The sequence below is a fragment of the Apteryx mantelli genome, chromosome 8 (assembly GCF_036417845.1).
Source record: "Apteryx mantelli isolate bAptMan1 chromosome 8, bAptMan1.hap1, whole genome shotgun sequence".
Taxonomy (NCBI): domain Eukaryota; kingdom Metazoa; phylum Chordata; class Aves; order Apterygiformes; family Apterygidae; genus Apteryx; species Apteryx mantelli.
The window spans coordinates 41,337,636-41,360,610 of NC_089985.1; the positions used below are offsets into that span (position 1 = coordinate 41,337,636).

Sequence of the window (22,975 nt, forward strand, 5' to 3'; positions counted from 1 at the left end):
CGCGGAGGCCGCACGCTCAGGGTCCCGTGCACCAGGTCCCGGGGTCTCCCTCCGCGCGGCACCCGGCCCCGGAGCTCGCCGGCCCCCGAGCGCGCCGCGCCGCTCCTGAGCTCTCCTTTTCCTGCTGCAGAATTCACCCGAGCTGGACGAGGAGGGCTACAGCATCCGGCCGGAGGAACCGGGCTATATCCTTTACGCTGCCTTTGCCTCGCCGCTCGCAAGCCCCCGGCTGAGCAGTGGCTTGCAGGAAGGTCACTGATTACTATTTATTATTATTACTATTATTATTACTATTATTATTACTATTATTATTACTATTATTATTACTATTATTATTACTATTATTATTCCCCTCTTTTATTTTCCTTTGGGCTGTTATCCTGTAGCTAAAACTGACTCCCAAGGAAAATTATCCAGGGCAATTAAAGCAGCAGGCATCTCTAATTGCCCCGGCTCTGTCTGGGTGCGCGGTGGGGGGAAACGTGGGCGCCCCGCTGCTGTTTGCCCCCAAGCTGCTCCTGCCCTTGCACGCTTGGGGCGAATAACCAAGGAATATCCAACCAAGGAATATCCACCTCCCGCGCCGCTGCGGGAGGCGCGGTGCCGGCCCTCGGCAGCGTTCCCGGCGCCGCCCGGAGCGCTCCGGGATGCTGCAGCGCCCCGCGTTCCTTAACTGCGCCCCACGCACCAAAGGGAAGCACTTCTACTCCTCGAGCGAGTCCGAGGAGGAGGAGGAGGCGCACAAGAAGTTCAACATCAAGATCAAGCCCTTGCAGGCGAAGGACGTGCTCAAGAGCGCCGCCACCGTGGACGAGCTGAAGGCGTCGATCGGCAACATCGCCCTCTCGCCGTCCCCCGTGGTGAGCGCCCGGCTACCCCGCTCGGGCGAATCCGGGTCCGGCTCGCTCGATGCCGCGAGCGGGTCTCCGCTTTTCCGGTTCGTAACCGACCCCCTCCTCCTCGCGTCGGGAGCCCCGGGGACGCGGACGCAGCCCCGCGCCCCCGGATTTCAGGGCAATCTTGCAAAAAGCAACCTCGTGTCCCCCCCACACACACACACCAGCAAACAGCTCAAGAGCCCTTAAGCAGCTGTCGAATAACCGCGCTTGAATCCGAGCGGCCCCGAGTGCCTTGTTTTTCATTCTTGGCGATGAAACCTGGGAATAACTTTGCAGCGATACACGAGCTTTAGGCTGGTGCCGTTTTCTTGCACCTGCCTTTTTAAAGAGGAGGGGGGGAAAAAAGAAAGTGAGTCCACCAAATGTGCGTTTTGCTAATTATGGAGAGCGATTCTTTCGCGGTTTTAACCGCGTGCCCGCTCGCCGTCCTCCGCGGTTCTCCGTTCCGGCGGAGGAGCAGCGCCGCTTCCGTGCAGGGCGGCTCCGTTAAACGGCCCGCTGCAATACCTTGGCACGTGCTCACGCCGGCGTAGAAGGAAAATAAGGCCAAATGCTCCTTTCCAGCCCATTTGCACGTGGTGGTTGCTCGAAAGGGGGTTTCGCTGCGCCCGGGTAGCTCAGCGGGAGCGATGAGCAGCGGCCGACGCGACCCGCTGCGCGCGGGCTGCTCCCCGCCTTGCTGCCTGCTTCGCCGTCGCGCTCTGCTGCTGCTCTGCACGGGTGCAGATCTTCTGCTCCTGCGTTACCCCTTTATAGAAAACACCTGATTTTTCTCACTTTGTTTTTCTGCCTTCTCTTAGAGGAAAAGTCCGGTAAGAAATAAGCTTTTTTTATCTTCTGTAATTTTTTTTAAACAAAGACTTTGCTCCTGTTTTGCTGCTTTAGTTTTCGTTTGCACAGTCCCGGTTTTGCATGTCTCTAGAAGTGAAAAGCAAAACGCGGTGAACAAATGCTCCCGTTGGGGAAGGCACGACGCTTGCTGTTCTCCTTCTCTCTCGGGTTTAACCCAAAGTAGCTTAAACAAGAGCTATGTCCTCTTTACCTTAAGTGTGTGTAGTTGGGGGGGGCGGGTGTTTGCCGTGGTTTGCACGGGAAAGTCGCTGCAGGGGCGAGACGTGCTTCCGCTAGACGTGCCGCCCGCCCCGTCCCGTCCCGTCCCCGCGTCCCGCTCTGACTCGGTGTCTCTGCTCTCTCCCCTCCCGCCGGCCGCAGAGGCGCAGCCCGGTAAGGACCCTTCTCCTCGCGGTTTTGCAAAGCCGGGCTTGGGGCCGGGCTCGGGCGAGCTCGTCGGCATGCAAAACGCCCCCGCCGCCGTCCCCAAAGCGGGAGCCGGCGGGACGCGGCGGCAGCGGTGCCGTCCCCCGCGCCGCCCTCACCTCCTCTCTCTTCCCCTCCTCCCAGGGCACCATCAAGAGGAACCTCTCCAGTAAGTACGCTCCGCGGGGATGGCGAGGGCTCTGGCGGCAGCGTTGTCTTAAAAAACGTGCAGGGAAAGGGGGGAGGTAAAACCGGCTCTGGATAACAAGGAAGGCTGTCGTCACCCGAAAGCTATATATAGTAAAAAAATGCATGCGTTGCATCCTGGCATGTACTGTGCATGCGTTGCATCCTGGCATATATATATATATATATATATATATATATATATATATATAGCAGGGTAGGGCAGAGGGGACGTGCTAAAAGCCGCCGGCGGGTGGGAAGTGCCGCTCCGCAGGGAGGGGAGGGATATGCCGGGCTGCCGCTCACCACGTCCCTGTGCGCCGCAGGCGAGGAGATTGCGCGGCCCCGGCGCGCCACGCCGACGCCAACACCGACGCCAGCGCCGGCGCCGATGCCCGACCTCGCCAGGTGAGTCCCGGCGGCGCCCGCGGGAGCCGCCCCGCGTTACGGCCGCTCGGCACGAGCCCTTATCTGCTGGTTTATTTTTTAAGGCCGTTCCCGGCACGGCAGCGTGATTCCTAAACCGCCCTTTCTCCGCGCGGCGCCGAGCGCCTGCCTGGCGCGTGCTCAGGCAGCAAAGCCGCCTGCTCCGGGCTCTGTCTGGGAGGCGAATTCAGGCATGCGGGTGCCGGGGGCACGATTTAGGCAGGAGCAGGGAAGCGCTGCGGAGCAGCCGGCGCCTTGCGGATAATCGCGCCGCCACTTAATGCACGACTCCTCCAGCTTCATATTCCAGACTTTAGCTACCTTGCATGCATGAAACGTAGCTCTGGCATCACCCGTGGTGCCGGAGGGTCCCGCGTCTCCGCCGGGTCGGTCCCTGTGCTCAGGCACATCATGCTGACGCGGTTCTTACACGCTTAAGTTGGCGATTGTGCGTTGGTGCCATTGCACAAAGAAAAGTATTTACTTCTCCAAACTTCCATCCTTTTTTCCATGGATACCGGGGACGGGGGCGTTGGCGTTCCTCCAGGATGCTCCTTACCCCAAAACATCCAGAATTGGGGCGCTGAATGGCAAAGGCATCGCTGGCTTTGCACAGTTTCTACACTTGCCGCCTTTTTTTTCTTTTTTTCTTTGCGTGAAAGCAAGTGCATTAATTGCTGGAAGTCACCTAGTTCGGTCGATAGAGAAAACCGGGGCGTGCGTGCGTGCTGCGAGCGAATAAATATTTTTGGGGAGCGAATACCCGCTGGTGGCGAGGGCAGCTGAGGGCGCGGGAGCCGTGCCGGGCGCCGGGGCTCGGCGTGCCCGGGAAACCCGCGGCGCCCACCTCCGCCTCCGTGTCGTCCCGCAGCAGGAAGGTGCCGGACGACCCCGCCGCCCTCGCGCCGCTGTTCGGGCCCCCGCTGGAGTCGGCGTTCGAGGAGCACAAGCTGGAAGGTAGGGCTGCTCCGGCCGGCCTCGGGCGCCTGGGGGCAAAGCCACCCGAACGGGCAGAAAGCAGGCTTGGGAGTCGGGGTTTTTTATTATTGTTGTTATTTATTTAAGGAATTTTAATATATGCATCGGTTGCGGTCCCCAGAGTCCGGGCGTTTACATCCTGCTCCGAGGACAGGGAGCCTGCACCTGCAGCGGCTCCTGCCCGTGCGTGCAATAAGAAGTAGTAATAATAATAATAATAATGATGATAATAACAGTAATAATAATAGAATCGGGGGGCGAGGAGAGCCGCCAGCAGCAGCGAGGCAGGCAGCCCTCTGCCGCCATCCGCGCAGCGGCTCGGCCCCGCCGCGGCCCCGGAGCAACAGCGTAATCTCGGCCGCTGACCGAACGCTCCTTCCTTTAGAGCGGGCGTTCCCTATTTTTCCAAAGGGAAAAGGTAAAACCAAAGCAGAACATGAAGGGCAGTTGATGCTGTTACGGGCGGCACGGGTTTGGGTTTGCTCAGTTCTTATCCCAATTTATATAAAAACCGGAGCAAGTGTTCAGACCAATTATTTTGAGAAAACGTGGTCTTGAGACTAGGAGAGGAACGAGCATCAAAAATGCCGACTTCCAACGGGAGCCCCCGCTGCGTGCTTGGGGCCCTGCGGACGCGGGCGGCATGTCCCGGCGAGGCCGTCGGCTCCCGCGAGTCCGGCGGCGTTTCAGCATCGAGTTAACTTAACCGCGGGAAAACACCCCCCCGTGCCGGCGCCTTGCAGAGCAAAACGGCGCGAGGTCTCCCCGCGAGACGTGCCGGAGAGCTTTTCCCTGCGCTACGCCCAAATACGGTCTGATCTTCTCCTTTAGCACCCGGGATTTTTCCCCGGGCTCCCCAAGATCTCCGCAATCAACCCGGCGTCACGCGGGAGGCGAACGGCCTCCGCCCGCGTCCGGCCTTGTTTTGCTCGTTGGGCGCCGCGAACGCCAAGCTAATTGTGTGTGCCGCTCGAACGGCCGGCGAGCTCCCAATTAGCCCCCCTCCCAGAGGAGAATTGTCTTTAATTAACACGAGTTTGGGCAAATACTTGGCTTCCCCTCTCTCGAAGCCTGGGATGGGGTTTGGGGCATCCACGCGTTCCGGTGTGTGTGAGAGACGGGTTTGTTCCCGGCTCGCCTTCGCACGCGCATGTGCACACGTTTAATGTCTCCTTCCAGCTCCCCTGGATCAGCCCGAGATCTGGGGCTCGGTGCCGCCCGCCAGCTCCAGCCTGGAGTCTCCGAAGCTGCCAAGACCTTTTCCGACTGGAAGTAAGTGACGGCGCAGGTTACCGGCCCTTCCTTCGCCGGCGGGTCGGGTTTGTTCCGGCTGCGCCGTTTGCCGTAAAAACGGCTGTTTGAGCAGTGCGGGGCCGGATGCAGACGTGCCGCGTCCGTGTCCGCTTCCAGGAGGCCTTCGGATTCGGCCGCCCTCTGCGTCCGCTCCGCACAACCGCCGCGGTGGAGCGGCGCCGGGTTAGTTATCCGGGGGCTCTTCCGTCACCGGATGGTGAAACGCCACGAGCGCCTCGGCTGTGGCCGCGCTCGTTAACGCACGCTAATCGCCGCTGGGCAATGCAACGCTTGACGTGCCGGCGCCTGGGAAAAGGCCTGGCGGCCGCTGTCCAGCCGTGCAGCGCGTTGCAGTAACCCCGCGCCCCCCCCCCCGCACCTCTCCTGCCCGCAAGTGAATAAATAAGCGCGATCGATCGCTCGGAGCGGAGTCCGGCCCGGTCCCGGGCGGGCAGGGGCGATTCCCGCGGGGCTTGGGCGCCGCGCCGGGGCTGACCCCCTCCTCCGCCGTCTGTCTTGCAGCACCACCGCCGCTCCCGCCGAAGAACGTGCCGGCGACGCCGCCGCGGACGGGCTCCCCCGTGGCCCCGGGAATAGGTAACGGCGAGGGGCTCCGCGGTTCGCGGCCGGCCGGGGCGATGCTCCGGCAGCCCTGCAGCGACGCGTTGCAACGGCGGGACGTGGCACGCGAGGGCGGCGGGCAGGGCTGGGGTTCGTGGGGCGCCCCGCTCCCCCAGCGCTCGGCGTGCCGCCGTCGATGCCCCGCGGCCGCACGGGGCCAAAGACACCAGCAAAGGGAGCGTGGCTCCTCCGGGCTTGCAAAGCTTTGCTGACGATTCCCGTTTCCTCGCGTGCTACGGAGCTCGGGTTGGCCGAGCATCACCCCGGGCCGGCGTGCGATGGTCCGGCTAACGCGTAGAGCCCTAAAACAGCTTCATCCGCACTGAAACGCGCCCGCCGCACGCTGCCCCGTACCGCATGCGCGTTGCCCGTGCGCTTCAGCGTGCCCAGCTGCTGCGTCCGCATCGGTGCGTGTGCGCAAGAAGGCCGGCGGCATCTCCGACGGCAGCGCCGTTGCAGCGGTGCTGTTGGGATGATGCACCACGAGGGTCGGTAGATGGTTACGAGCTTAGCGGGGCCAGGCCGCGAGGCGGGAGACGAGGGCGCCGCGCCGGTGGCTGCTGCTGCTGCTGCATGCCGTCTCGTGCGTGCGCACGTGTGCTGTGTGTTTCTCGGCCGAGCGCGTCTCGGTGTTCGTTGCACCTTGCTCTTCCTTGCACGTGAAGTGTGTCGCCAGCAGCTCGCGAGAAACCGATGCTTTTAACGTGCCCTGCCCTCTCCTTGGAGCTCCGGGCAAGCGCAGAGCCCAGCGCAGCCTCCGCTCCCCCGGCTAACGCCGAGTTTAAAACCAAAACTGCTTTGACCGCAGGGGTTGACCAGGCGGCCGCGGAGCTCCCGGGCACCAAACCGCCCTCCATCAATGACTTGGACAGCATTTTCGGCCCCGTGCTGTCCCCCAAGTCGGTGGCCGTGAGCGCCGAAGACAAGTGGGTCAATTTTTCGGATCAGTCCCCGGAAAGCGCGGCTCCGGCTCCGGCCGAGCCTCCGCGCCCGCCGCCCTCCCCGCTGCGCCTGGAGGAGCCGCCCCGCAAGGCCGCCGAGCAGACGCCCGCCGGGGGGGGGGACGCCGCCGCCGCCGCCGCCGACTCCCCCAAGGATTTCGGGCCGGGCCAAAGAGCGACGCCGCCGCCGCCCCCGCCGCCCACCTACCGCGCGGTGGTGTCGTCGCCGGGACCCGGCGCCAGCAGCAGCGGCAGCGGCACGGGCAGCCCCAGCGGTACGTCGCTCCCCCGCTCCTCCCCTTCCCTGCCCTCGTCCCGGCCCGTCGGGTCATCCCGGGCTGGCGGGACCTCGTGGACGCGGCGCCCGAGCCACCGTCCCCCACCCGCGCTCGGGGACGCCGCCGGCTGGCCCCGTTTCCGACGGAGTCACCCCGGGGCGGTGGGGCGCCGCGGGACGTTCCCGACGGCGGGAGGACGCTCTTCCGAGCCTCCCGCCCCTCCGCTTCGGCACCTTGCCCGCCGGGCACTCGCGCGAGCTTGGCTTCCGCCGAGGACGCGGCTCCTCCGCGTCCACGCTGCGGCGGGTCTGAGGAGGCTTGCGGATGGCCGGAGGTCCGTGTGGGTCCGCTCCTCCGGGATGTTTGCTGCTCTCGGCTCGGGGCGCGTTGCCCTTGGCCGGGACTTCTTCTCCGCGGGGTGGGCCGTGGCCATCCCGTGTCCGTCGTGAGCAAGGACGGAGGCGGCTCTGGCAGCGTGCGATGCTCTTGGCGCCCTGCAAAGCACCCGTGGCCACCACAGCCCCAGGGATGTCCCGTTCCCTGAAGTCGGGCTTCCCGGTGTTGCACCGGCCGGATGACCGGATCGCAGGAGCCACGAGCAGCAGGACCGAGATGAGCGCCATGTGCCGGGATGCTGGAGGGAAGCAGCCGGGGCCAAGAGCCCGGCATCGCCAGCTCCCGCAGCAGCGCTGCAGCATCTGGAAGATCCTCGTCTCCTCCCCAAGGTCCCGGCCCGGCTCTTCCCGCGTGCTTTGCAGGCGGCTGGTTCCCCGGCAGGCCACGGATGGACACCTGGTCCCCATGCGGTGCCGGAGGCGGGAGAATTGGGAAACGGCGGCTTTCACTCGCCTCTGCTGCTCGCTGCACGCCGGGCTCCGAGGGACCTTCCGCGCCGGAGGAACAGACGCCTGTGCGTGAAGGGAACGGCGCGGATGAACTCCCGACGCTTCACGGATTCGGGCCGGAACGCGTGCTCCGAGCCGGCCTTGCTCCCCCCTGCAGCACCGCCGGGTTGCCCGTGCTGGAGCACTGGCATTTTGCAGGGCTTTGTGGGGGGGAAAAAGCCAAACCTTGGGATGCGGATGAGGCTCCCGAAGAAACGGCTCCGGCGGTGGCGGTGCGAGCGGCTGGCCGAGGTTCGCTCTCCCCAAGCAAGCCGCGCTCGCCTTGGCGTGCCGCCCTTTCAGCTTCTACAGATCCACCTCGACACTTGCTTAATCCGAGCTATTCCCTGGAAAACTTAGTAAAAAGCGGGGAAAAACTAAAAAGCCGACTGCCCCCTCCGTGGCAGCGTGAACGAGGCACGGTGTGTGCGGAGCGCGGGAGCCTGCCGGGCCCCCTCGGAAGCACCGCTTGTGCTCCGGGTTAATCCCGAGGAGTCCGACTTCGGAGCGTCGCGGGGGCGTCGCGGCTCTGGAGCGAGGCCCGGGAAGCGTTTCGGGCTCCCGAGAAGCCTTGCGAGACGCTGCCTTGCGCCGCCGGGCTGGTCCGTGCCCCTCGCCGGGATGCCCCCCGTTCCCCTCGGAAGGGCTCGGGATCGTGCGGCCGCCGGCTCCCGGCGGAGGGGCTGCCGCGTTTCAGCCGGGATGGGGACGGGAACGGCGCTGACCCTCTGCTCCCTTGCAGGCGCCTCGTCGCCCGCCCGCCCCGCCACGCCGCTGGCCGCCTGCGGCACCCCGCCGCCCCCGCCGCCCCGGCCCCCGTCGCGGCCCAAGCTGCCCCCCGGCAAGCCCGCCGTCGGCGACGCGGTAGGTGCACCGCCGCCGCTCGGCGTTGGGGGGTCGGTCGTGTCCAGCGGGTTGGGGGGGGTCCGGCGCTGGTTGCATTAAACGCATGCAGCAGCCCCCGGAGCTCCGAGCGCTTCTCCATCCTCTATCCCGCGCGGTGCATGCCCACGCCGCCCCAATCCGCAAGGCGCCGTGCATCAGCTGCAACTTTTCGAGGCTCAGACGTGCCTCAAGCGGCCTTTTTGCTGCAAGGACGGGAATTGCTAAGCTCCCCCCAATCCCGTGGGGATGCCCGGGAGCAGCAGAGCGGGGGCAGAGCTGCGTGAAGGCTCCGTCCCCGAGCGAAAGCCGCTGTTTGCTCGGCGCGAGCGCTGCCGGGCCCGTTTCGCCTAACCTCTCGCTGTTCTCTGTCTCTCCGCAGTCCCGGCCCTTCAGCCCTCCCGTTCACTCCTCCAGCCCTCCGCCGGTAGCGCCGCTGGCCCGCGCCGAAAGCACTTCCTCCATCTCGTCCACCAACTCCCTGAGCGCGGCCACCACTCCCACCGTCGGTAAAAAAACGCAGCGCCGCTTTTCCTTGATCTTTCACGGATCCGAGGGTCCTTAAAAGCTCCTCTTCCTGGCGCCTTTCGGCTCGCTGGCTCGCTCTGCAGCTTCCCCTCCGCTAGCCGCAGCGGGGCGGGTCGATGCGGAGCGGGGCTGGGGCGGGTTTGGCGGGTGAGGCGCAGGCTGCTGTTAGTGGAGCTTCTCTGCCGGTGACGAACGTTCCCAAAAAGGTGAAAGACTGGTGCAGGCAGAGGCTGCTACCCCGCGGAGCGTAACGCGGAGCACGCTTCCTGCCTGGGAGCGGGGTCGAGCCAGGCTTTCGGCCGGGGACGCTCGTGTCCCGGAGGGAAGCAGGGCTGCAAGGCAGACGCTGGCGCCCAGGCAGCAATATCGCGTCTCTTTTTGCCTTAAAATCCCGTTGCCCTTTAACACGGTAGCTGGTAGGAATAAAGGGGGTTGGAAAATTAATCCCCCCGCCTGGTTTGCTTGGGGGGGGGGGGGGGGAGGGAAACTTGCACTGCACCTCGAACCGCCGCTCCAGCAGCCGGAGCGACTCACGGCAAAAGCCAGAACGCCCCGAAAGGGAAAGGGGCAACGGCGGCGCGCGCTGGCAGGGCGGCGTTCCCGGCTCCTTTCCCAGCGCGCGGGAGCGGGGCCGGCCGGAGCTTCCCGCGGAGCGCCGTGCCTGCCCGCCGCCGAGCCCGCTCTCGGCTGCGCGGGAAACGTGCTTTGAGCTGTGGGGGGCTCCCGCGGGCAGCCCCCCCCCGCTCAGCTTTTTAGGGATTTTCCCTTAAAATCTGTCTTCTGGCGCGTGTTGATTTAAATAATAATAATAATAAATTCTTTTTGTTTTCCACCGGCCGATGGCGCGGGGGGCGGCGCGGTGCTGCTGTGCTCCCGTGCCTGTTGCATGCGCAGCCTGCGCCAGCCGCCGCCGCGGCCGCCATTGCAGCCAGCCCCCGGTTACTCCTCTCATTGAAGTCCTGCTGTGTGTGGTTTTTCCTTTTTTTTTTCTTTTTCTTTTTCTGTTGATGCAGCGCATTGCTTGGTTCCATCTGGGATTTGTGCTTTGTTTTTTTTTTCTCCTTCCCCCCATTCTTTTTTCCTTTCCCTTACGTTTCTTTTGCCTCTGGTCTCGGAAGGCGGCTCCTGTAGCCGGGCTGCCCGTGGGCAGCGCAGCAGCAGCAGCGCGGGTCGGAGACGCGGGGTGCGATATCCACGAGGGGCCGGAGAGGGGGAGCGCTGCTGCTCGGTGCGTTCGGAGGCGACGGCTGCTCGACGGCGCGGAAGCCCGCTTCCTGCAGCGGTGCGAGCGCGGGCAGCGCCGGGGCAGGCCAGGTCTCGGCTAGGCACCTCCCACTGTGCCCGCGTGTCCCCCTGCCCCTCTCCGTGTCCCCCTGCCCCTCTCCGTGTCCCCAGTGCAGCCCCCCTCTCCCCGACGCTTTGCTGCCGCTCGGCTTTGCCCCCGTGCAGAACGCGCGTTGCAGCCCCTGCCGCTCGCCGACCCCTTTCTGCGCCGCGGGGCCGTCGCTGAGGATGGCGAGGACAAGGTGCATCGCATATTATCGCCCTAGAGCAGAGAGGAAAAACCAAAAAAAGCCCCTTTCCCCGCGGGCAGAAACGCTCTCGCCCCCGGCTGCCGCGGCTTTGCTTCCCGCACGCTCGCCCCGCTGCCGCCCGCCCGCCCGCCGCGCCGTCCGCGTCCTGCTCCGTGACTCACTGTGTCCTTCTCTCTCCCTCTCCCGGTCCTTCCCCGTCCCGCTTCACCTCGCGGCCACCCAGAGAATGAGCAGCCTTCCCTCGTTTGGTTTGACCGAGGAAAGTTTTATTTGACTTTCGAAGGTAAGTAGCGCACAGCATAGCGGCCCCCCCGCGCCCCCCCCCCCCCCCCCGCCCGCCCGCCGCCCCGGCACGTGCTATGGCTGCTCGGACGGCCGCGGCCGCCCGGCCCTCGTTTGCGCCCTGCTCTCCATCCTTTCTTTGCTGCTTTACAAGCCACCAAAAAAAAGAAAAAAAGAGAAAAACCAAAGGGGAGAAGATGCGCCGAGCGCCCCGGGGCCGGCGGAGCGGCGCCTGCGCCCACGAGCAGCTCGACCCCGCCAACCCGCTTCCCCCGCCGCCGCCGCCGCCGCCTGCCCCCGGCGCAGCCCCCGAGCCCGGCTGCAGCGCTGCGCCCCGCGGAGGCCCCCCAGGTCCCCGCGGCGCCCGGGCAGCACCGGCCCCGGGCGGCTTCTCCGCGGCTTCTCCGCTTGGCTTTGCCGCCTGCGGGCGCTGCGTTTCGGCGCGAGACCCGCCGCCGCCGTCGCCGCCCCGGCGCGTGCCGCAGCGGAGGGAGCGCAGCATCCGCGCTGCAGCGTGGCGCGGGAGCCATCGCCCGTCCTGCGGCGGTTTCTGCAGGGTTGTCTGGGGTTTTTCCCCCCTCCCCGTTCCTGGCTCAGGCCGCGCGGCAGCCAGGCAGGGCAGCGCTGCAGCCTCCCGGCGCTCGGTCCGGTTTCACCGCTTCCAGCAGAACGCTGGCTGCCCTTGGTGGGGTTCCCGCGCCTGGGCTGCTCCCTTTCCCCACGCTGCTTTCCTGCTCCGTCCCTAAACCTTTGAGTCGAATTTGGGAAAAAAAAAAACGTCTGCGCTTCAGCAGGCGAATGGCTGCCCGTCGCTTGCAGAGAGGGAGAACATTTATTAAAAAAAGAAGAAAAAAAGCGTTGCCCTAACTGCGTAATCACGGCTGCCTGAGGACAGCGCTTGTTTTCGGGCTGTATTTTGTGGCCCCGGGTCGGTCGGTCAGTCGGTCGGTGCCACGAGGGGTGAGCACCCACCCCGCGCGGGGGGGGAAGCGGGAACGGGGCCGAGCTGCGGCTGCGCTCACTTGCCTTGGCCTCCCCGTTACAGCGTGTCGCGAAACGCTTCGGCTTTCCCGCGCGCTCCAAACCCTTTCCCACTGCCGGGTTTGCAGCTCGCGTGCAGCAGGTTTGGCTTCGGCAGCGGTGATGCTCCAGCAGCTCGGAGCGGCTCTCGGAGCGGGCCGGCATGGCGGCCCCTCGGCTCGTTCGCCGCTGCTCTGGCCCTTGGCGTCACTCGGTGAGATTTGTGCCGGCGTAAGCGTTGCCGCCGGCAGAATCCCGCCACCAAATCCCTGCAAAAATGAACCCAAGAGGAAGAAACGCAAATCCAAGCCAAACGGTTCACTTAAGAAGTGAATATTTATTCGCTATTCACCGGTGCCGGGGCGCAGGAGCACCAGGTTCCCGCGGGTGCCCGGGACACAGGAGTGATGGATTCCCATGGGTACCCGGGACATGGCGTGGGAGCAATGGATTCCCGCTGGTGCCCAGGATGTGGCACGGGAGCGATGGGTTCCCGTGGACGTCCAGGACATGGTGCTGGGGCGCGGGAGCGCTGGGTTCCTGCCAGCACCCGGGATGCGGTGCAGGAGCAACAGGTTCCCGCGGGTGCCCGGGATGCAGCACCGGGGTGCAGGAGCACCGGGTTCCCACAGGTACCTGGGACACGGTGCCGGGGCGCGGGAGCGCTGGCTTCCCGCCGGTGCCCCACATGAACGTGCACGGCCGGGAGGAAAATCCGAGCGTTTCCAGCCGAGCCGTGCACCGTGCCCCGACTCGCACGCCGGCGGTTCGAACGCGGGCGTTGAGGTGCGGCTGCGCTGTGCCGCGGGGCTGCGGATGCGCCGTGTCCGTAACCGCGCAGGGGGAAGCGTCGTTCGCGGGTGCGCCGGGGACGGATCCGGCGGCGGGCGCCGAGCGCGTGCACGGGCCACCGGGGACGGCGGAGACCCTCTGCTCTGCCTGGCCCCAGCCTGGGGCGGCCGGACCTCGCGCGGCTCTTGCCCACGGGCGTCGCGGCCTCGCTGCAGTCGCCCGCCCGCCCGGCTCGCGAGACGTGCAGGCGTCGGGGAGGTGCGCGGCTGCGCTGGTTTTTGCGAGCTCTTAGTGTGCGTTAGGAATTTGAAAGGAAAACCCTAGCGCTGGAGCGGGCTCCTCCGCACCCGCGGCAGCGCTCGGCTCTCGCAGGGTCTCTCCGCCCAGTCGCAGGGACGCTTTCCGCAGGAGGCTTTATGAATCCTGATCTCCTACACCCAAATCTATTATTTATCCACATGCAATTTGCAACACCAAGAAGCCGCAGCCGTAAGCCAGAACCTTATTTTACGTTGCAAAAACCAGCCCGTGCAAATCGCTTAGCTCCGAGCCGAAAAGCCGGCAAACGCGCACAGGCACAAGCAGCCACGGTGCCGTAGCGGGACGCGGCAGATCCGGAAGAGCGGATTTTCCTCCAAGCTGCCCTCGTGGCACCGCGGGAGCCGTTCCCGCGCCGCCGGCAGCAGCCCTGCAGCAAGAGGGGAAAGGCAGGTTTGCCCCAGCGCCGAGCAATGCCAGAAGCGGATAGATCCTGGTTTTCCAGGCTGGGAGCGCAGCGAGCCACGGGGAACACTGCCGCCCGCGGTGCCTCGGGGCTGTGCCGGCTCCCTGGCGAGCGGGTCCCCGACCGCGCCGGCGCTTGGGGGGCTCCGCGGCGCTGCTTTGGGGCAGAACGGCCGTTCGCGAGCATTGCCGGTGCCGCGGCGGAGCGGAGCGGGACGCAGCGGAGTGGGGTGGAGCGGGGCGGCCGCCCACCCGCCCGGCGTGAGCGGCGCTTTCCCTCTGCCGCAGGCTCGTCGCGGGGCCCCAGCCCGCTCACCATGGGGGCGCAGGACACGCTGCCCGTCGCCGCCGCCTTCACCGAGACCGTCAACGCCTACTTCAAGGGAGCCGACCCCAGCAAGTAGGTGCCCCCGGCGCGTCCCCGCCGCTCCGGTTTCCAGCCCCATCCTCTTCCCCGCCCCAGCGCCGCTGCAAGGACGCACGGCGGCGCGCGTTCCCCCTGCCTGCCCCCGTTTCGGCTCCTTTTGGAGGTGCTGCTGCCGGGACCGCGGGCTGGGACTGCTGCCGCCCTGACCGGCCGCTTCCCGGCCCCGCTCGGCATCACCCAGGTGCATCGTGAAGATCACCGGCGAGATGGTGCTCTCCTTCCCGGCGGGGATCACCCGGCACTTCGCCAACAACCCGGCGCCGGCCGTCCTCACCTTCCGCGTGCTCAACTACGACCGGCTGGAGCACGTCCTGCCGAACCCCCAGCTCCTCTGCTGGTGAGTCCCCCCGCGGCGCCGCTCCCACGTGTGCAACGCAGCGCAGCGCAATGCAATGCAACGCAACGCAATGCAATGCAACGCAACGCAATGCAACGCAACGCAATGCAGTGCAGTGCAATGCAACACAATGCAACTCAATGCAATGCAATGCAGTGCAATTCAACGCAATGCAACAATACAATGCAATGCAATGGGACTCAATGCAATGCAATGGGACTCAATGCAATGCAATGGGACTCAATGCAACGCAATGCAACCCAATGCAACGCAATGCAGCGCAACGCAACGCAATGCAACTCAATGCAACGCAACGCAATGCAGTGCAATGCAATGCAATGCAACGCAACGCAACGCAATGCCCGGTGCCTGTGTGGGAAAGTGCAGTGCCCAGGCGCTGACTGCCACTCTCCCGTGCAGCGACACCGCACAGGCCGACGCCAGCACCAAGGAGTTCTGGGTCAACATGCCCAACCTGATGGCCCACCTAAAGAAGGTATCGGAGCAGAAACCCCAGGCGACGTATTACAATGTGGATATGCTCAAGTATCAGGTACGCCCGTCGGCGGGCTGCGAGGCTGCCCAAACTCGGCGCGCGTGGCTCGTGGCCCCGTCCGGGCGCGTTTCCCTGACACGGAGGTGGGGGAGCGCCGTGCTGGTACGGCCCTCCGAGCTTGCCCCAGATTTTGGGCCCCCTACGAACTTTTACGAGAATGCAAGGTGCTGCCGCCTCTAAGGCCAGCCGCAGCCGTTGCATCTGTAAAATGGGACGTCTCCCTTCACCCCTGCGGAAACTGAATGTTTTTTCTGTCATTTTGGAAGGTATCTGCCCAGGGTATTCAGTCTACTCCATTAAACCTTGCAGTGAGCTGGCGGTGTGAACCTGCAAGCACTGACCTCCGCATTGACTACAAATACAATACAGAGGCAATGACTACGCCCGTAGCTCTCAACAACGTGCAGTTCCTCGTCCCCGTCGACGGAGGGGTCACCAAGCTCCAAGCCGTGCTCCCGCCCGCTGTTTGGTATGAAGCGCTGACCCGGCGTTGGGGCCCGCGGCTCGCTCCGTGCTGCAGCACCAGCTCGCTCTTGCAAGCACGCCGTGGGAGCCAGATCCGTGCACAGGCGTGCACTGGGATTCGTAGCCTTGGCCGTAGCTCCCGGTTGGGATGGTTTCATCCTTGCGCGTGCCGTTACGGCGCGCTCCCCCGTGCCGCCTCCCCGTGGCCCTGTCGGTCCTGGGCGAGACGTGGGTTATCCCGAAAGGTGCACGGGGCCGGCGCGGCCGCCTGCGGTGCACGAGCCGCGTTTTCCTGCCGGGGCAGCCAAGCCCAGAGCTCGGGAAAGTGCTGCCGCGGGAGCCGGGCTGCGGTGCCTGCCCTCTACACCAGCCCTCTTCTCGGTGCGTTTCTAGGAACGCCGAGCAGCAGCGGATACTGTGGAAGATCCCTGACATCTCCCAGAAGTCGGAGAACGGAGGTAATGGTGTGCATGTGTGTGCGTGCGTGCATGCTGGGGCGCTTGGCCGCGAGCGTTCGGCTGGGGAGCGTCCTGGTGGGATGACGCTGCCGAGCCCCGTGCACATCCCGGCGGGTGGGGATGATGCTGCTGAGCCCCGGGTGCATCCCGGGGGGATGATGCTGCCGAGCCCCGGGTGCATCCCGGTGGGTCAGGATGTTGCTGCCAAGCCCCAGGTGCATCCCAGCGGGTGGGGATGATGCTGCCAAGCCCCGGGTACATCCCGGTGGGTCAGGATGATGCTGCCAAGACTCAGGTGCATCCTGGTGGGTCAGGGTGATGCTGCCAAGCCCCAGGTGCATCCCGGCGGGTGGGGATGATGCTGCCAAGCCCCGGGTACATCCCGGTGGGTCAGGATGATGCTGCCAAGACTCAGGTGCATCCTGGCGGGTGGGGATGATGCTGCCGAGCCCCGGGCACATCCCTGCGGGCCGGGGTGCCGCTGCCGAGCGCCGGGCGCGTGCCGGCGTGCGGAGCGCCTGAGGCCGGCGCTGTGTTCCCGCGCAGGTGTGGGCTCGCTGCTGGCCCGCTTCCAGCTGGCGCAGGGCCCCAGCTCGCCGGCCGCCCTGGCGCTGCAGTTCACCAGCGAGGGCAGCACCCTCTCCGGCTGCGACATCGAGCTCCTCGGCCCCGGCTACCGCTTCTCCCTCGTCAAGAAGAGGTTCGCGGCGGGTGAGTGCCGCCGCTGGACCCCTGCCCTGCCCTGGCCAAAGGGATGCCCAGGCCGTGGCTTGTTCCCCTTGCAAACCCCTCCGGGAAAGCCGGGAGCGCCCGCAGGCTCGGCGGGAATTTGGGTTTCTTGGGCACCCCGAGCTCCCCCCGCCCCCAAATCGTTGCAACCCGTGCCGCCGGGAGCCTGACGCCGCCGCGTGCTCTGCTCCTAGGTAAATACCTGGCCGACAACTAGCGGGAGCCGCGCAGGAGCCGCGGGAACGGCGCGGGAACAGCACGGGAGCAGCGCGGGAGCCGCCGGGGCGGGCGGCGCGGGAGCCGCCGTTCAAGGCAGACGGACTCGGTCCTGCCCTCAGGATGTTCCTGTCGGAAGCGTCGGCAACTTCCCGCGTTTTTTTTTCTTCCCTCCGAAAACACCGTCTTGACCAGTCCTACAGTATTTACTTCTAGATGTAACATTGTTAATGGTTTTAAAATGTAATTATTGTATTTGTAAATGGTACTCATCCCAGTACGGCTGTACTTTGGCGGTTAGACCCTTGAGTTTTAGCATTTGACCACTCATGAAATGGATGTAATTTAAACTGTGGTATATCGACCTAATAGTAGTACTGTCGAATGGCACAACGCTTGCAGAGGTAGATCCCGTTTTGTCACTATAGAGACGATCTGAACACGCTCCCGATGGCTGCTGGAAAGGGGGGGCCTCGGGATGAGAGCGGAGTGCCGCGCTGCACCGAGCCGAGGAGCGTGTGCGCTGCCGCGTTCTCCGAGCAGGCGCCGGGTTTTTGCCCTGTTTCTGGGTTCCTACGCTGTGCTTTTCCCGTGGGCTTTTTTGTTCCCCCCCCCCCCCCCCTCCTGGGAGCCCCGCTGCTTCGCAAGCCGCGTCGAGGCCGCGTCCCGCGCCGGCTGCGGGGCGAAATCTCCGCGCGAGACACGGCGCCGGCTCTTTAGTCGCCGCCAGCGCGCGTCAGCCCGCGGCCGGCACCCCGGCGCCGGCGGTGCGATGCTCTTGGCACCGCAGCTGCAATTCCTACCTTGGCCTAATGCAGGGATTTGGCTAAACGGAAAAAATATATATATATCTGGGGCTTTAGAAACGTGCCAGGTAGGAAGCGGTGCCGGTTTTGCAGTGGCGAACGTGGCTGGAGAGCCGAACGTGGGAGCCGGACGCGTCGGGCGAGAGGCGCCGGCTCCGGGAGCGCTTTGGCGGGAGCTGCGGGAAGGCAGCGATCCCGGCCCGGCGGCAAAGCACAGCCGAAGGGGGGGGGGGCTGCCGGGGCCAAGGAGTCGTGCCACGGTGGCATGGGGTGCGTTCCCGCGCCGTGGTGGCATGGGATGCGTTCCCGCGCCCGGCACCCGCACAATGCGCAGTGCGGGCAGGCAAATCCCTGCATCCCGGCAGCGCCGGCGAGCAAGCTCCCCGATGCTCCTGGGGAAGCGCTCAACCCAGTTGCTTAATTTCTCCCTGCAACGGCAGCATGTGTAAACCACATCCCCCCCCCCTCCCCCCCCCAAAACCCGCGTGAAACGCAGGGCAAAATCGCCGGAGCAGTTTCGCCCCCTTGGTTCGGGCCGTGCACAAGCACTCTAAAATCCTGCTTCCAAAGAGCCCGGTGTCATAACCCTGGAAACACGGATTTTTTATAATGTAAATATTGCCAGAACGTAGATATTTCACTTTCGACTTCACCGGAAAGCCGAGGTGCTTCCGCCGTCGCTGGGGTTTTAAACGCTTTTTACACCGAGCTGGCGGGGGTTCCTGAGCGCGGGGGGGCGCGCGGCCCCCCCCCCCCCCCCCCCCCAGCCCGGCTGCCGCGCTCGGATGCAAGCGTCGGAATGAAAAAAAATAAAATAAAATAAAATAAAGGACCCATTGGGGCAGCGGGCAGGTTTGGCGCGGGCGCAGAGGCTGGGGGCCGCCGCCGTCCCCTCTCCTCCCCGCCGCGCGTCTCCAGCCCGGCCGCCGGCTGCAGCGCTCCCCCCGCGCGACGTTTCGGAGCGGTTTTCAACCCCGCGCCACGCCGCCGGCTCAGCGGCGTCTCCGGCAGCGGGCGCTTTCGCCGCGAGCCGCGAGCCGCGAGGGCCTTGCTGCAGCGCTGCTTTTCCTCCTCGCCGCCGGGCTGCCGGCGTTCCCGGCGAGCAATTCCCGTCTCAGCGGAGCGCGGCGTCTCGCAGCCAGAATTCTTCCTCTTTTTTTTTTCTTTTCCCCCCTCTTTTTCTTACGAGTTGACTAGGGGAAAAAAAACCCCTTACAGCACGGGAGATCCTTCGTGGCTGTCAGCGTTGTAATTTTACTCCTTTACGAGGCTGGAAATGTCAGGACAGGGCCCTCCGGACCCCCCCCCCCAACCCCCCCCAAATTTAAGAGGGGCTTCAGCCGCCGCCGCCGGCCCCCCAGGCAGCCAGGTCTCCCAGGTTATTGCTCTATATAAGCTATATCCTTTTATGACCCCCCCCCCCTCCCCCCGGTGTATAAAATGTTTATAAATATTTGTGGATGAAGATACACAAGTCTATTTTTAAGATTTCAGTTGGCTGAGTTAACGGCTGGCCTTTTTCGCCTAAACGTGCAATGAAATATATTATCCCCGTAGCCCGCGGCGGCCTCGGAGCTGCTCGGGCCAGGACGCGCCTCGGCCGCTCGCCCGCCGGCCCCGGAAAGCTGCGCGCGGGGCGACGGCTCGTCGCGTCCGGGCCGGCGCGGCAAAGCTTGTCTTTGACCACTGGTAACCTGAATGTGTTGTATTGACTTGTTGAAGATGATAATCATGAAACAACATATTTTAAATGTTAACTTGCCTTATAGAGTAGGAGACGAGTACGTGGATATCATTTTTGTAAATAACGTTTTTTATAAATGTCTTTCCTCCATTCCCCCCTCCCAGTCACCCATTTCACAAAAATCTTGAATATGCAATTATTTAACGTGCATAACACTGCAACAAATAAATCCCCTCTTCAGAGCAAAGTTTATTAATTCCATCCATAAGAACCACATTAAATGCCCCGTTAAGTTGTAATTTAAATGTGGTTTTTTTTTTTTTTTTCCCCTTGAAATTAAAGGAAAACCTGAAAATACAGTTCCCTGTGCGTCGGTTTTGCTTCCCCGGGCGGCAGGGGCTGTGCCGGGGGGATCGGGGGCTCCGGGTCAGGCTGCTCGCGCCGGGCTCGTGGGCGGCCCGCGGCAGAGGACGAGCCGCGGCGGAGCCCTCGGGCGAAGCAGCCGCCCAGCAAACCCGTCGCGGCCCCCGGCTGCCCGTTTCGGGGGGCTGCCCGGGGGCCACGGCTGCCTGCCCTGCCTTGGCTTGGCGGTGACACCACAGAGAGACGTTTGCCACCCGCATTTCGCTGCTGACACCTCGGTCCAAAAAAATCCGCCGTTGTGTTTTCATAAGCAAGAAAACGCATGTACGGTAAATTGCTCATTTTATTACACTTTCTATATGCAAAGCTGAAACTAGAGCACTAATTAGACGCGGAGGAAACGTTTGTACACACAGTTACAGATTTACCCCGAAACACTGTAAATGCTTTGTCAAACGCAATCAAACCAGCCCGAACCGTCACTGCAGCCGTTTGCTGGTTTGCCCTAAAACGTTTAAATTTAGCCTTTAATCCTCAGCGCGCTCCAAAGAACAAAGCTACGGTGGAAGAACCACAACCAGAACAACTGTGTTTTACACCCTCGCTAGCTGAAGGCGTTAAAGCTGCGGACCGGGCGCCGTCACAGCGCGCGCGCCCCGTCTCAGCACAGCGAGCTGATGTCTCTCTCGCTGCAGCCGACGCTGCAGCAGGACGTGGTGAGCAGCTTGGCGGCTTCGCGCTTCTCCAGCACGGACATTTTCCCGGCGCCTTGCAAGCCGCCTTCGGCCTCCGACTCGGCGCTCGGGATGGCGTCGCTGCCGATCGCCAGCTGCGGGTTGCCGTGGCCCGGGGGGTCGGCGTAAGCGGTGCTCTCGCGCGAGAAAGGCAGGGGGTTTTCGCTCTCTGTTGCACAAAAATGGGAAAGGAGACACAAATCAGGGGCCGCGGGGCGGTGAGGCGATTTCGGACGTCGGTCTTTGCTGGAAGGGAAGAGCAGCCTGCAGGCGTTGCCCCTGCGCCTGCTGCGAGCGGCGGCTCGCTGCCTCCTTTCGCCCTTCGCGGAGAGACCGCTCTCCCGTCCCCCGCCGCGTTTGTCCGCTTTTTCCTAGCAAACGCTTTTTGGCAGCGAACGGTTGAATTTTCTGACTCTATCTAAAAACGTGCTAATAAATACAATGGCATGTTGGGTAGATACTCACATTGCAGCATATATATTTGGCATACTGTGTTTATAAATATATTAGGTTTAGTAAAGGTTCTGGTCGCACGGAGGTTTGCGGTGATAACCTTGGGCTTAACTCATAGTTCCTCAGCTTGACTTAGAAAATCCTGGTCTAAATCTTTTTCACTTAGCAAAATAGCAGGCTACGCCAACCAAAGCGAGCCGCAAGGGACCAAAAGCCGTGGCACCGGCTGCCCGCCCGTGGGCAGAGCCGGCGCCGGAGACGCCGCTCCGCGGAAGGGCGCCAGGAGGCAGGCGCAGCGGTGCCGCCGGCCGCGTCCCCCGCGCCGGGGCTGTCCCCAGCGGGACGCGGAGCCGCCCGGCGCCCCGGAGCACTCACCGAGGAGGAAGGCGTAGTCGGCCACGTGCCGCTTCCAGCGGGAGCCGCCGCACGTGAAGACGATGGCTCGGACGAAGTCCCGGCCGCAGAGCTTCACGGGGTTGCCTTCGCCGGCCGCTTTTGCGTGCGCCGCGGCCAGGAGGGAGGCGAGCGCCAGCGCCAGCACCTCGGGCCTCATGCTGCAGACGCGGTGCTCCCAGGCTCGCGGGCGGAGGGAAGGAGGAACCTGCGAGGCCGCGCTCGGAGCATCCCACTGAAATCCTCCCATTTATAGAGCGGGTCCCCTCGCTCCGCTGCCTAATGGCTCCTTCTGATGACGACTTAATGTTTGCCAAAAACACGGTAAGCATTTGTTCCACGTGATGTTTTACGCGCTCTGGGGTTTGCACTTGGGTTTGGGCCAGTTATTAAGGATGTCTTAAGACTATATAACTGCTTTACAATAGGAACGCGCATAGTAGTATACTGCGTTTACAGGGCAGGGGCGCAGATGAGCGCTGCTAATGTGTATGTTCTGCGGAAACGAGAACGTTTATTAGCGTTTATTACGCCTTTCACGGGTAATGGGTTTCACCTCCGCGCGCCGCCCGCACAGCTGGGCGACCGCAGCCCGCTGCCCAGCTGTGCCCGTCACCCCGCTTCCAGCAGCACCAGCCCTCCTCCCTTTAGCGATCCCCAGGCAAAAGGGAGCTAACGGCCCCCAGCTGCACCCTCAGGCTCTTGGTGAGCCGGGCCAGGCCCCCGGCGGGCACGGGGGTAGCTGAGCACAGGAAAATCAGGTACTGGGTGTGTGTGTGGGGGGTCACGAATGTCCTTTTTATAAGCGTCCTTATACATACGTCCGCGCAGGCAAGTGGAGATGCACTGACTGCCGGTGCAGAGAGGTGGGGTGAAAGCTGGCGTTGGGAAAGCCGGAGGGAAAGGGCTCTGAACAAAGCGCGGAATAGCCGCGCAGGACGTTAGCCTCACCATCGTTCTGCTTTCGACGTTACCTGAGAAACAAGCGGATTTGCGAAAGCAGAGTGAAGCAGCTCTGAATCCGCTTTCTCCGCGCTTGGGGAAGAGAGGTTAAAACAGATCTGTTTGTTACACTGCCCTGCGCAGTCCCTCCCCGTCGTTCTGAATGTTGTAGCTGGCAGTAGCTGTAGGCTTCTATTAAAAAAAAAAAAGGCAATAAAATGCCCTAATGAGAGGATTGGGCAATTGTAAGGTCAGAAATTCCCTGTTTAAGAACAAAGCGGGTGAGGAACTTTGGAGAGTTTTAGCACTTCCTAGCACCACAAGTGTTATCCAGCACCATGACATTTCGGTTTAAGTAGTTTACTCTGCGTGCAGGATGAATTACCGTGTGTTATAGCCGTGACAGATGATAGCTCATTTTTTCACCAGTGGCACCTGTAAGTAAATAGTCATGACCACTGACGAAAAATACACAGTGTATTTTGGTCAGATTTGTAATAATGATTAACACATGATTCACCTTAATGGATGTCTTCTTTTTGAAATGCACAAGGATTCATTTTATATCAAGTGTGAGCTTGCATTTTCATTGTAAAATGTGCAGGATGCAGAAGGAAGTGAATGTTAATGCATCACTAAATGATCTTTAACTTTGGTGATGTGTTTAAATGTTGGACATTTATTGTTACGCTAATGAGAGAGTCTAAATGTTCTGTATCTATAAAATATATGTCCCACTACACAATGCTTTCAAGAGCAGACAGCTATTGCATTCATCAGTTGACAGGCAGAGCGCTTTACTGCCAGGCTTTTGTATCACTTCGTTCCTGTGACTAGGGGGATCTCTTCTGTGCTGGTCAGATTACAGGCTAAAACTTAGAGCGTAT

At 63.1% G+C, this 22,975-nt stretch overlaps 2 protein-coding genes across 2 annotated transcripts in view; one reads left to right on the top strand and one right to left on the bottom strand.

Moving 5' to 3' along the window:
• The window catches only part of SGIP1 (SH3GL interacting endocytic adaptor 1), a 34,875-nt gene extending 17,678 nt beyond the window's left edge, over window positions 1-17,197 (top strand). Inside the window, exons 5-24 of the mRNA XM_067300509.1 lie at window positions 131-185; window positions 685-860; window positions 1,700-1,711; window positions 2,112-2,123; window positions 2,301-2,325; window positions 2,669-2,750; window positions 3,640-3,725; window positions 4,926-5,018; window positions 5,562-5,636; window positions 6,469-6,876; window positions 8,506-8,627; window positions 9,028-9,154; window positions 10,932-10,991; window positions 13,814-13,925; window positions 14,134-14,289; window positions 14,710-14,842; window positions 15,112-15,314; window positions 15,704-15,768; window positions 16,315-16,479; window positions 16,692-17,197. Of these exons, the coding sequence (XP_067156610.1) occupies window positions 131-185; window positions 685-860; window positions 1,700-1,711; window positions 2,112-2,123; window positions 2,301-2,325; window positions 2,669-2,750; window positions 3,640-3,725; window positions 4,926-5,018; window positions 5,562-5,636; window positions 6,469-6,876; window positions 8,506-8,627; window positions 9,028-9,154; window positions 10,932-10,991; window positions 13,814-13,925; window positions 14,134-14,289; window positions 14,710-14,842; window positions 15,112-15,314; window positions 15,704-15,768; window positions 16,315-16,479; window positions 16,692-16,714 (2,190 nt within the window). The 3' untranslated portion in view covers window positions 16,715-17,197. The remainder of the gene's footprint in view (window positions 1-130; window positions 186-684; window positions 861-1,699; window positions 1,712-2,111; window positions 2,124-2,300; window positions 2,326-2,668; window positions 2,751-3,639; window positions 3,726-4,925; window positions 5,019-5,561; window positions 5,637-6,468; window positions 6,877-8,505; window positions 8,628-9,027; window positions 9,155-10,931; window positions 10,992-13,813; window positions 13,926-14,133; window positions 14,290-14,709; window positions 14,843-15,111; window positions 15,315-15,703; window positions 15,769-16,314; window positions 16,480-16,691) is intronic.
• A 2,737-nt stretch (window positions 17,198-19,934) lies between these two features.
• On the bottom strand, window positions 19,935-21,980 carry INSL5 (insulin like 5). Its single transcript, XM_067301374.1, has 2 exons — window positions 21,129-21,980; window positions 19,935-20,469 (listed from the first exon to the last, which is right to left on the bottom strand). Exons 1-2 carry the CDS (start codon window positions 21,394-21,396, stop codon window positions 20,228-20,230), a joined length of 510 nt encoding a protein of 169 aa, XP_067157475.1. The 5' UTR covers window positions 21,397-21,980; the 3' UTR covers window positions 19,935-20,227.
• Between the last annotated feature and the right edge of the window lie 995 nt (window positions 21,981-22,975).

Bases quoted from the DNA above. Each gene is read 5' to 3' on its own strand.
- INSL5 (XM_067301374.1), bottom strand. From the start codon at position 21,396: ATGGGAGGATTTCAGTGGGATGCTCCGAGCGCGGCCTCGCAGGTTCCT. The intron at 20,470-21,128 runs GTGAGTGCTCCG...TTTGTGCAACAG, and splicing joins CGACTACGCCTTCCTCCTCG to AGAGCGAAAACCCCCTGCCT.